Below are 12,937 nucleotides of genomic sequence, written 5' to 3'. Positions count from 1 at the left end.
TGGGGATTGAACCTGCAACCCAGATAAGTGCCCTGACTAGGAATTGAACCCCCAACTTTTTGGTGTATGGGATGACGCTCCAACCAACTGGGCCACTCATCCAGGTCTAGTGCATCAGGAACTCCTTTTTGTTGCTGGTGGAAATGTCCAGTGATCCAGCTGCTTTGGAAGACACCTTGGCAGGTTCTCACGAAGCAAACAGGGTCTTACCATTTGACCCAGCAGTCATGCCCCTTGGATGCTTTACTACATGGCTAACTCCATTGGGAAGGCATGTGAGTGGGTGAATAGACAGGTACAGGTAGGTGTGTTTATAACCTGTCTCATAGCATAACACCTGCTTGGGGGAGGTGCCCAGAGGCATAGAGGCCTCCGTTGCAGTTCTGCTTTGCCACTACCACCTTCAGAGTGCCTTTTTTAGATAAGAACTTCATAGTAGTCTTCATAGTCCTGAATAGAAGCACTTTTTATAACCTGTAATTGTGTGTTAATTGTTTACTTTTCTGCCTTCCCCATTAGACTATAGACCCAGCGAGGGTAGAGACTATTTTTTTCATCACTGTATCGCCAATAGCAGTATCTACCACAGTATCTGGTATGTAGAGTAGGTGCTCAATACATGTGTGTTTAAGAAAGATAGACTAACCAGTTTTCAAATGAGAGTGAATATTTGCCGTATTAAATGTGGCAAATTTAAATATTTGCCAAATGAGAGGAATACAAGCTTCAAGGCAGAAATGCCAGTGTAGCCCAGCCGGTATTGCTCAGTGGTTGAGCGTTGACCTATGAACCAGGAGACAATGTTTCGATTTCCTGTCGGCACATGCCTGGGTTGCGGGCTCAATTCCCAGTAGGGGGTGTGCAGGAGGCAGCTGATCCATGATTCTCTTTTATCGCTGATGTTTCTCTCTCTCTCTTCCTCTCCCTTTATCTCTGAAATCAATTTTAAAAAATTTTTTTTAAAGAAATGCCAATGTACATGTAAACTGCTTATCTTTGGTGGGAGTTGTAGGATCTGATGGCAGTGCTTCAAGGCAGCAAAAACTGTCTTTAGGAAGACAGTGGCAATTCATCAATTTCTAGTCTACCATGAGAAGCACTCCTAAGAGCTTTTTCTTTTCCATTTTGAAAGAACCTGTTAGAACACCGCAGTGTGTGTATATATTAGTCAGTTATTTATTTGACTTTTTAAAGTCATCTTGACAAAAATTTTGGCCAAAACACAAAACAGTACCCAATAAATTGCTGTATACATAATTTGTTCAATGTACTTTTAAAAATTTTTAACTAATTTCTAAAGGTTACTTTTGAAGTATATAAATTATTCTCAGTTGAGCATTAACAAATAATAGTCATAGAGTTGAAGATCTCTTAATTGTTTTACTACTATGACTTAGTAGATGATTTATTATATAATGTTACTCAAACACTAAAAAAAACAGTTGTAAATTTTCATAAGGAATCATATTCTTCAACTATTTCCTCTTTCCTTTATTTCACACAAAATTTCAGTTCACTGTTTGGCAGTAGGTTTTATTTATCTAGCAATACTTTTCTAAAGGTATTTTCTAAATGTTTTTTAAAATATCTATTCCTTCTTTACAATGTGCCCATCAGATTCAACAAGCATGCTTTCTATTTCTTTGGCATGGAAATTAAGACAAAGTGTTCTATTACAGACTATACAACAGGTTCCCTCATCTTAGGCCCGTGGTCGGCAAACTCATTAGTCAGCAGAGCCAAATATCAACAGTACAACGATTGAAATTTCTTTTGAGAGCCAAATTTTTTAAACTTAAACTATATAGGTAGGTACATTGTTATTAACTTAATTAGGGTACTCCTAAGCTGGCCTTTGCTAAAAACATCCTCAATCTGAGGGGTCGACCTCAGCGAACGTACCCCATTTCTTCTAACGCCACTTCTTCAAAATAGACTCGCCCAGGCCAAAAACCAACTTCTGCGCATGGGCCACGAAGTTTCAATTGCACTGTACGTGCGCGCCCGCACCTGGTATTTTTTGGAAGAGCCACACTCAAGGGGCCAAAGAGCCGCATGTGGCTCACGAGCCACAGTTTGCCTACCACTGTCTTAGGTTATTATTATATTAACACATTGAAATAGGAGACCCAACAGTTAGTCTTTCTGATGATTACCAGTATCTTTCCACATGTGGTTTTCCCTGGAACTGGAGAAAACTATGGAATTAGGAGAAAGCATCTCTATTCTGGAATGTAAAATTAAAATAGATTCCCAATAATGTGTGTTAAACTCTGGCAGGTTTGATGACTTCTGATCTAGCTCACTTTTTTGTTTTCTTTTTCCACACAGATTGATAGAACTACATTCTCCCGATAGCAGGAACACATTGATCCTACGCTGCAAGGATACAGCCACCGCACACTCCTGGTTCGTAGCTATCCACACCAACATTATGGCTCTCCTCCCACAGGTGTTGGCTGAACTCAATGCCATGCTTGGTGCAACCAGTACAGCAGGAGGCAGCAAGGAGGTCAAGCATATTGCCTGGCTGGCAGAACAGGTAGGCTGGGCGACAGGGCAGGGTTGCCATTCATAGCCAGGATGGTTCCCCCATTTCATATGTATCATGCAGTCACGTCTGGACATCTGGATTGCAGAGCTTTGTTTATCCTCCCTACCATTTAGCTATTTGTTGCTAATTATCACCACCACCACCAGAACTGACCGCCATGAGAATCATCATCACAACAAACTACAAAGAGGCTCTTATTTATCACCTCTGTTCTTAATGACAGAAAATACTTTTCATGATTTTAGAACAGAATCAGCAAACTGTTTCTGTAAAGGGCTAGATAGTGTCACAACTACTTGCCATTGTAGCAATAAAACAGTCATAGACAGTATGAAAATGAAAAGGTGTGGCTCTGTTTCCATAAAACTTTATTTACAAAAACAAGTAGTGGGCTGCATTTGGCCCACAGGTCATAGTTTCCCAACCCCTATTCTAGTCTGCTGACAAGAGTTTTAGGAACAGCAGGCTTAGTCCCCTGCTCTGGGAAAAGTATAAAATATACAAAGTATTTTACAAGCCATTAGACAAATGTCTTCCCCAACTGAAAAATGAAGAGAAACAAGAGGACCTAAGTGGCTATTGACTGAAGGGAAAGGAAGAACGTAATCCAAGTTTGACGTAAGGGAGACTAAAAGTTCTGTGCGATGTATGGTACAGACTTCTTCTTTTGGGTCCTTCACTGTCAGCTGGGCCAGAAGGACTTGAAAAAAGAAGACTGAACTTGGGGTTCAAAGAAGAGTTTTCAAGTGCTAGTTCTGATTTTCACTGGTTTTAGATCTTTTTAAAAGTGCCTTCATCTCTTTAAATCCTGGTTCCTTCATGTGTGTGCAAGGGGGCAGGCAGTTAGTATCAGCCCAGGGTGGTTTTGTTCTTTTATTTTTAAGTACAGTTTCCCAGGTCGCCTCCCCCATCCCCCACCCCTTCCACCTCAAAAGAGTTTTGAGCCGTAACCGGTTTGGCTCAGTGGATAGAGTCAGCCTGCGGACTCAAGGGTCCCAGGTTCGATTCCAGTCAAGGGCATGTACCTTGGTTGCAGACACATCCCCAGTAGGGAGTGTGCAGGAGGCAGCTGATGTTTCTAACTCTCTATCCCTCTTCCTTTCTCTCTGTAAAAAATCAATAAAATATATATATTTTTAAAAGAGTTTTGATTTGGTACATCTATTGTGAGGCCTGGCAATCTTGTTTGGTAACTTTCAGTGATTGTGTTGTGGACCATTTTGGATTCTACTAATCTGTTTTTTTCAGCTCTGAAATTTTTGAACATTTCAAATAATAATTATAAAAATTAGAACATAGAATTATATTACTAACACAAACTTAAGAACCATATATATTCAGATATTTGATCATTTTTAGGGAGCATAATTAGAATAACTAGACAGAGAAGAAACTAATGAAAATCATGTTATAACTACTTATGACTTACAAAAGTTTTAGTCTTTTAGTTATGTTTATCATTGTTTCTATTTTTTATGCAACAGTTGAAAAACACCATTGAATGGTAATTTTTTGTGCTTTCAGCAATGGTAGAAATGTTCATGATTTTTAACAGGTAATAATACACATAGTTCAAAAATCAGAATAAAAAGTTAAGAGGTGAAAAGTCTTACTCTTTCCTGTCCCCCATCCGCCTAGTTCCCACTCCCAATTCCCCAGAAAGATCATCAATTTCATTACTTTCTAATGATTTGTTTGAGAGTTTCTCTATGCAAATAGGAACAAAATCCTTCTTTTCTTCTCTTATGAAAGAAGATAGCATATTATGCACACTATTTTATACCTTGCTCTTTTTTTCATTAAACAATATGTCCTGAAGATCTTTCCATATCAATTAACAGAGGGCATTCTATTTTCCTTTGTGTGATTGCAGTTAAATAAGCACTCTCCCAATTTCGCTGTTACCGTCTTTTGCCATTATCAATGATGCTGCAATGAATAACCTTGTAGTTTGTTCTTTAAACATGTACTGTCCAAAGTCTGGTTCCGAGTTCAGATAAATCAGGGTACAAGGGAACCCACATATCTGAATATATTTGGTTCATAAGTTTGTGTTAGTGAGTATTAAAACTTTGGTCAGAAAGGGATTTATCGAGAAATTTACAAATGTTCCTGAGTTTGGATAATGACAATTCAGAGAGTAGGGGATATTTCTCTATCTGTAGGATAACTCCCAGAAGTGCTGAGTCAACAAGTATATTAATTATCTATTGCTATGTAATAAATTATCCCAAGACATAGTGGCTTTAAAATAACAAGCATTTACCTTACACAGTTTCTAAGGATCAGGAATCTGTTTACAATTTGCCTAGGTGGTGCTGGCCCAGGATCCCTCATGAAGTTGTCAAGCTGTCAGCCTGGGTGGCAGTCATCTGAGGGCTTGACCGGGGTTGGAAGGTCCACCTCCAACACGATTAATTCACATGGCTGTTGGCAGGAGGCCTCAGTTTCTTGCTGCCTATTGCAGAAGTCAGGCCTTTCCACGGGGCTGCATGAATGTCCTCAAAACATGGCTGATAATTCCCCCCAGAGTGTTGATCTGAGAAAGAGAACAATATGGAAGCTACAGTGCCTTTTATGACCTCTACTTTATTCTGCTTTACTCTCTTCATTAGAACTGAGTTACTATGTCCAAACAGCCTACACCCAAGGGCTTCACCTCTAAAGGGGAGGAATAGTAAAGAATTTGTGGGCATAGTTTTAGTTTTGTTTTGTTTTTAATCCTCATCAGATGATATTTTGCCCTTGATTACTAGAGAGAATGAAAGGGAGAAAGGAGAGGAGAAAGAGAGAAATATGGATTGATTGCCTCCCACAGGTGCCCCCATCAGGGCTGAGGACCTATAACTGAGGTACTTGCCCTTGACCGGGAATCGAACCTGAGACCCTTTGGTCCATGGGCCAATGCTCTAACCACTGAGAAACCAGTCAGGACATTTATTTAAACTACCACCAAGGGTATGTGCATTTGTAATTTTGATAAATATTTCCAAATTGCCTTCCATAAGCCTTGAACTAATTTAGATTCCCAGCAATGTTTGAGAGTTGCCAGACTTTTAAAGTGAACTTAATATAGTTCATACAGACAAGTCGGAGAAAAATAAAGCCACCAATTCATCACAGTCTGTTTTTTATGGACTGTATTATGTGTGTTTCCTCCACTCATTTGTGAGCTCCTGGAAGACAGGAGCACACTTTTTCTAAATCTTCATTGCCACCAGAGAACTTAGCCTTATGCTTTATATTATAGTAGAAGCGCAGTAATTTTTTTCTTTGTCTCTGTATATACATACAAAAAGCAAACAAGTCACTAATTATAAAATCTTGTCTAAGAAGACAACTTTAGGGCTCAGAAATAATACTAAGAAGAAAAGTTTCAGCCACTTTAAAAATAGTACCACTAACTAATTCAAAGTACCGTTTCTAAAATACTCTTGATTTTTACTTCTCTGAGATAGTTGTTTGGGTTACCCAAATTAAATATCACTCTCAGAATAAGGTGTTGAAGCAGGATTGGATAGCATTTCTCAGAAGTATCATGAGCTTATATATCTGATAAAGGTTGGACTAGGTACATGCCAAAGTCTTTTCTGACCATAAGATTCTTTATGAGTGTGAAAATGGTCAAGATAATTTCAGATCATATAACCTATTTAATGTAGGTAAGCATTTCTTTTGGCAAGAGGTGCATCTCCTGAAAAGTTTTCATATAAATGAAACCGTTCCAGTTGTACTTGGAAAACATAGTCATTTGGGGCAAATAAATTAAGAAAGGATCATTTAACTTTAAATGATTTCTCCTTAATTTATCCTTTTTGTTATTTCATGTTGTCATAAATTGAGTTTGCTTAAAACAGGGAAAACCTATAATATGGAATATTTGGTAACTGATAAATAATCTGTTCTATGCAAAGGGACTTCTCTAATGATACTGATTTTTATGTGACTGATAGTTTACCTTTTAGTTTATATTCTTAAAAGGGAATTTTCTTTAAGTGCACCAAATGGGGGAACATTAATTATCTATAAAATCAGTATTTTTAAGCATTTGAATATAGGTTAGAAAAGCCAAGACGGCCAAACAAAACTTTGTTCTCACAGTTCCTGCTTGGTCCCTGATAATTCCCCAAATGTGTAAAGACTCAAAGTAGTATTAGTGAAATGGTTTACTTAGTGTTTGCTCTGTGTTTTCTATTATAAAAAATAAAGAAGTACATCACTTATCAAAAAGATTTATAAGATTAAGAGATTTTAGCCGAAACCGGTTTGGCTCAGTGGATAGAGCGTCGTCCTGTGGACTGAAGGGTCCCAGGTTCGATTCCGGTCAAGGGCATGTACCTTGGTTGCGGGCACATCCCCAGTAGGGGGTGTGCAGGAGGCAGCTGATCGATGTTTCTCTATCATCGATGTTTTTAACTCTCTATCTCTCTCCCTTCCTCTCTGTGGAAAATCAATAAAATATATTTTAAAAAAAAAAAGATCAAGAGATTTTAGGGAATGAGTAGTAACTAATAGTATTTTTTCATTTTTAGTGCTATCTAACTCTATTCAAAAATAAAATTTTCAGCCGAAACCGGTTTGGCTCAGTGGATAGAGCGTCGGCCTGCAGACTGAAAGGTCCCAGGTTCGATTCCGGTCAAGGGCATGTACCTGGGTTGCGGGCACATCCCCAGTGGGAGATGTGCAGGAGGCAGCTGATCGATGTTTCTCTCTCATCGATGTTTCTAGCTCTCTATCTCTCTCCCTTCCTCTCTGTAAAAAATCAATAAAATATATTTTAAAAATAAAAAATAAAATTTGCAGAAGGGTCTTATTTGGCCAGAGTATATGCAGGCATATGGATGTGTGGGTGTTGAAACACAAGCAAACAAAAACCCTAACATTAGTGTCCCTTTTTTCTCCAGCCATAAAACCTCAATAGTGGAGCTCCAACTCTGCTTGCTTGCACTGATACCACAACTGAAAACACAAGCTATATATAGCAGGCAGCATTTGACTTCTGTAAAAGCAAACAGTATCTTTATAAGTTAAGGCAAATAGGCAAACAGAATGACTTAAATTGAGGCTTTCTTATTCTCCAATGGTAAGTAGAAAAGGGAAAAGATATTCTCCAAAATCTAAGGACTCAAGAGAGCTAAAGAATAAATGCTTTTTAAATTTTTTAATAGAATACAAAGTTTTTTATCTTGAAATTGAATATTCTATTGACATTTGCAGTTTTCTTTAGAGCCTAAAATAGCTTCCTTGGGAAGAAATACATTTCATTTAGGTTTTCCAAATCCATATACTCTGATCTAGCCTTCAAAATCTCTTTCTTACACCTTAGGAGATCATTAATTTTTTAAAAATCAGATTATCATTTTAACCCTTTGGGAAGATAGAGTTACATTATTTTCCCTATTGAAATATTATCTATAACAATTTCAGAGACAAAGACTTAGTAGTGAACATAAACTAGAAATCCCTTTGGGGTACCTGTGACCCAAAATTGTAAGAATCTAGAAAACCTATTTAGAGATGGCATTCTCTCTCCAGACATTACAGTTACCTATGGACTAATATAGAGTCCTAGAAAATTTGGGTTCACTGGTAAGAAAAGTATAATTATTTCTACAATAATTTGCTTGAGTTCTGAAAGTCAGATTACGTATTTTTGTGCTTTCAGCACACAGTAGAACAAGGGTCACTTCACTGAGTTGAATTCATTTCCCACTCCTGGAATCAGCTGGGGGCTCTAGCTAGGAGGAAAGAGTCCAAGTGGTAGTTGTAACACACAACAGAACCACTTAGGCCATTTTTCAGATTGTAAATGTATTGTTAAGGTGCTCTAACATGTCCAGATTATCTTCAGAAGTCATTAAGGAAGAGAAAATGAAAAGGGGCTCTGAGACATCTCTTTAAGAGACAAGTGATTCATCAATTTGGATTCTCCTTGAAGCCATCTGTAACTATGATGATAATGAGCTGAAGAATCAGTGTTAAAATACACTGTTGTTAAGCATTGTCTGCTCAAAGATCTTATCTCATGAGGGCAAATGTTTTGCTTAAATTTATTTACTTACTGATAGATTTTACAGAGAGGAGTGGGGGGGGGGGTGGGAAACATCAATTTGTTATTTCACTTATTTATGCATTCATTGGTTGATTCTTGTATGTGCCCTGACTAGGGATCAAACCCGCAACCTTGGTGTGTCAGGAGGATGCTCTAACCAACTGAGCTATCCGACCAGGGCCATGAGGACAAATATTTTGATGATTCCAAAGCTTTTTCTGAATGTAGTCTTTTGCTTTTGGGCCTTGGATCCTTGACAGTATGGATGAACAGTGGTGGTTTTCCTTTATTTTAAACCCTCAGAGAGATCATTGAACTTTATGCAGGTAAATGCAATGGTATGTTTGAAACTGAAACATAAACTTCCTAAGTATAATAGAGAAATATTTGACAATAGTTTATATGAGTGTTTTCCAGAATACAACATAGTAGGTCATCAGCATTTAAAAAAAAAAAAATAGAAATGATCAGAGTACACTGCACAAAATATAGAGATTATATTGTGTTGGAAATTTTTACATTTAATTATTTATATATGTGTGTGTGTATTGGGTTGTAATGTAAAATATTTCTTTTTCTTTTTTAAAACATATTTAAATCAGGTTTTTAAATTCTTTATTGAAAGTATTTAAAATATATTTCTTACAAAAAATATTGGAGAAATACTGATGTTTAGAAAATATGGACGGAGAAACAAATGGAGACTCAAGACCTGCTATGTCAGACCACCACTGAATGGACTTTTACAATTACATATCGTTATAGTTAGCTCTGCTTTCTGGATTTCACCATTGTAACAGGCAAAACTCGATGGTGGAAGACAACAGTGGAGACCTGTTCTCATGGCTGTGACTGAAAAGGATTTGCTGCTTTATGACTGTATGCCATGGACAAGGGATGCCTGGGCATCACCATGTCACAGCTACCCTCTTGTTGCCACAAGGTAAGACAAAAGACACAAAAAGAAAGTATCTGTCCTACTCTAAATCTTCTAAAGAATTTTAAAGTGAAGTCTATTATCTTAGGTGCCTAAAATAGGATTTAAGTAGCTGACATAGTTGATTTAGTCAAAAACTTTTATTTCACAACCTTATTGATTATTTTCTCCTAGTTCAGAATAAATGGTTTCTGTCATTAGTATTTTTGTGCGCATTTTTTAAGTTGTTGAAGCCGCTTTCTAACTGCTCCCTTCAAGACTTGCTTAGTCATGAATATAAGTAAATAGTGTGTGTGTTTTTCCTTTACTTTATTGACTGTGACTACAAAACCACTGAAATTGTGGTAGCCTCTTGACCGAGTGATGAAATCATTTAAACCAGAATGTGGTACTGTGGATAAACCACACAGCTCAGCCAAAATATTCTTCAATTTCTCTTTCTGGTAGAAGAGCACATAATTTTGATTTCATCAAATAAACATTGATTTGACCTGAAGCAATGGGATGTTTCTAGCATGCTAGAAGTGGGGAGTTAGAAGCACAAAGAACAGAGAAATGTAGATTTGGGTGCCAGTATGTCTTAAGAGAGAACTGGAAACTAGTTACCTCGTGTTAAACTAGAAGACATATTGCACATTTAGTTTTATTGGAGCTTTAAAAAGAACCAGGGTTTTTTTGTTGTTGTTTTTTATTAAGTTATTGCATATGTGTTCATATCCCCCCCTCCATTGCCCCCAAGAATCAGGTTTTGATGTAACTCAGAGACTACACATTAAAAAGGAGCCCCACAGAAAAGCATTTGGTACTCAAAAGAGCTAAATGTTGAAACCATCTGGTATGTCCCACAGGGAACAGTGGGGAGCAGTCCTGCTTTGAGCAAGCAAAGATTTATGCGAGGAAGGGTATTCCTTACATTACAGGAAGACTTTCATGTTATATAGGACTTCCTGCAACTTGCCACGCTCCCTTACATATATCTTTTTTTTTTTTTTTAATAAAAATACAATTTTTACATAGCTTTTCAGGAGTGTCTCTGTGATTTAGAGCTGGAACACCTAGATCACAGAATAGAGACAAGGGATTTGTTGAGCCTCAGAATGAGAGAAGTCCCCTCATTAAGTCCTTCAGGTCAATAAGGGTCCTGCAGGAAGACTGACTCTAACCGTCAGTTTCTCTTGTTTTGTTTCTTAATCCCCACTAAATTATAACCTTGAGTTAAGAACTGTGACTTAGCCATCTCAGTACTTCCTATAATGCTTTGCATATAGTAGGCCCTCGTTAAATCTCAGTTGAGTTAAATTCTGTTACTTAAGTTATAGTTTCTCTGTCATGGTTACATTGGAAGCATGACAGGAATCCTATGAAAACATGTGGACATGTCTCAGTAATTATAAGTGCAACGATTAAATTTATATTTTCCAAAGAGTTAAGCTTATGACTATGACTGTAGAGATTGCTTAAGTTTAAATTTCAGGGTAAAAGCTTATTCTCTATAGTTATGATTATAAAATGCAAGGAGGGTAGTTTTATCCTTAGACCTTTCCTTAATTGTGGCACTGTGACATTCCATAGGTGAGCCTTTGTTTAATACTAGAAATTACAATCCCGTGAACAACTAGGTTCTGGCCATAGGCTAGACAAGTCCTAGAACTACAAAAGCACTTTGGTACTAAGGAAGGAAATGGGGTGTTTGTGTTTGTACTATTAGTGTGGTATTAATTTGCAACTAAAGAAAAGTTAGAAATAAATTTCAGAGTTAAAATTATAACAGGAGTAGATCTTCATGACCTTGGCTTGGGCAGAGCTTTCTTAGATAGAAAACCAAAAGTGTAAGCAACAAAAAATAAGTCAATTAGACTTCATCAAAATTTTTAAAAAAGCCAAAACCGGTTTGGCTCAGTGGATAGAGCGTCGGCCTGGGGACTGGAAGGTCCCAGGTTCGATTCCGGTCAAGGGCATGTACCTGGGTTGCGGACACATCCCCAGTAGGAGATGTGCAGGAGGCAGCTGATCGATGTTTCTCTCTCATTGATGTTTCTAACTCTCTATCTCTCTCCCTTCCTCTCTGTAAAAAATCAATAAAATATATTTTAAAAAAATTTTTTTTAAAAATTTGTGCTTCAAATGTCACCATCTAGAAAGTGGAAAAAACAAAAAAGAAAGTGAAAAGACAACCCACAGAGTGAGAGAAAATATTTGCAAACTATATATCTAATCAAGATCTTGTATCTAGAAAATAGAAAGAACTCTTACAGCTCAATAATAAAAAAATAAATTACCCAATTAAAGTGGGAAAAGGATATGAATAGACATTTGTCCCAAGAAAATATACAAATAGCTAATAAGCCCATAACAAGATGCTCAACATAACTAGCCATCAGGGAAATGCAAATCGAAATCACAGTGCGATAGATACCTCTTCCTACCCACTAGGATGCCTATAAGTAAAAAGACAGATAATAACAAGTGTAGACTGGGATGTGGAGGAAATGAAACCGTCATACACTGGCTCCTAGAAATGAAAATGGTGCAGTCAATGTGGAAAACAGTCTGGAAGTTCCTCAAAAGGGTAAACATAGAGTCACCGTATGACCCAGCAATTCCACTCGTATGTTGTATACCCAAGAGACACAAAAACTTATGTCCACCCACAAAATTACACATGAGTGTTTTTTTAACAGCATTATTTATAAAACCCAAACAGTGGAAGCAACCCAACCTCATTCAAATAATGAATGAATAAAATATGGTATATCCATACAATAGAATATTGTTTGGAAATAAAAAAGAGTAAGATTTTTATAAACTCTGCAATATGGATGAGCCTTGAAAACGTTATGCTAAGTGGAAAGGAGCTAGACACAAAAGACCACATAGTATTTGATTCCATTTGTATAAAATGTCTAGAATAGGCAGAGCTATAGAGACAGAACAATTAGTCATTGCCAGGAATATAGGGTGGGGAGTGGGAGAAACAATGAGTATAGGATGTCTTTTGGAAGTAATGAAAATGTGCTAAAATGCAATGTGGTAGTGATTATATAACTTTGAATGTACTAAAATCTATTGAACTATACATTTTAAATGGGTACAGTGTATGGCATTTGAATTATATATTTCAATAAAGATGTTATAATTTAAAAAATACAATGCCATTTAATGGAGGGGACTAAGGCCAATCCTTAATAAACTTGAGTTTGAATCCTTATTTTGCCACTTCTAGTAGGTAATTGGGAGCATGTTACTTAACCTTTCTGTGCTATAGATTTTTCATTTGTTAATGAAACTCTAATGAGATAGGGTGGGTGTGAGTAATAAATGAGTTAATACTTGTAAAATGCCTACAATGGTACCTAACATGTTGTTAGCTGCTTTAATTATAAGAATAATAATT

The 12,937-nt window shown here is 37.0% G+C and overlaps 1 protein-coding gene across 2 annotated transcripts in view; it reads left to right on the top strand.

Annotated features, from left to right (window-relative positions):
• Nucleotides 1–12,937, top strand: part of SNTB2 (syntrophin beta 2) — an 84,483-nt gene that overhangs the window by 43,632 nt on the left and 27,914 nt on the right. Inside the window, exons 3-4 of one of the 2 annotated variants that reach the window (XM_059667633.1) lie at nt 2,332–2,542; nt 9,407–9,549. In XM_059667633.1, coding sequence (XP_059523616.1) covers nt 2,332–2,542; nt 9,407–9,549 — 354 coding nt within the window. The remainder of the gene's footprint in view (nt 1–2,331; nt 2,543–9,406; nt 9,550–12,937) is intronic. The other variant, XM_059667634.1, reaches the window with a different exon arrangement.

This window comes from Myotis daubentonii, chromosome 15 (genome assembly GCF_963259705.1).
Source record: "Myotis daubentonii chromosome 15, mMyoDau2.1, whole genome shotgun sequence".
NCBI lineage: Eukaryota > Metazoa > Chordata > Mammalia > Chiroptera > Vespertilionidae > Myotis > Myotis daubentonii.
The sequence above is the reverse complement of the archived record's forward strand: the minus strand, read 5'-3'. Positions and strand labels throughout refer to the sequence as shown.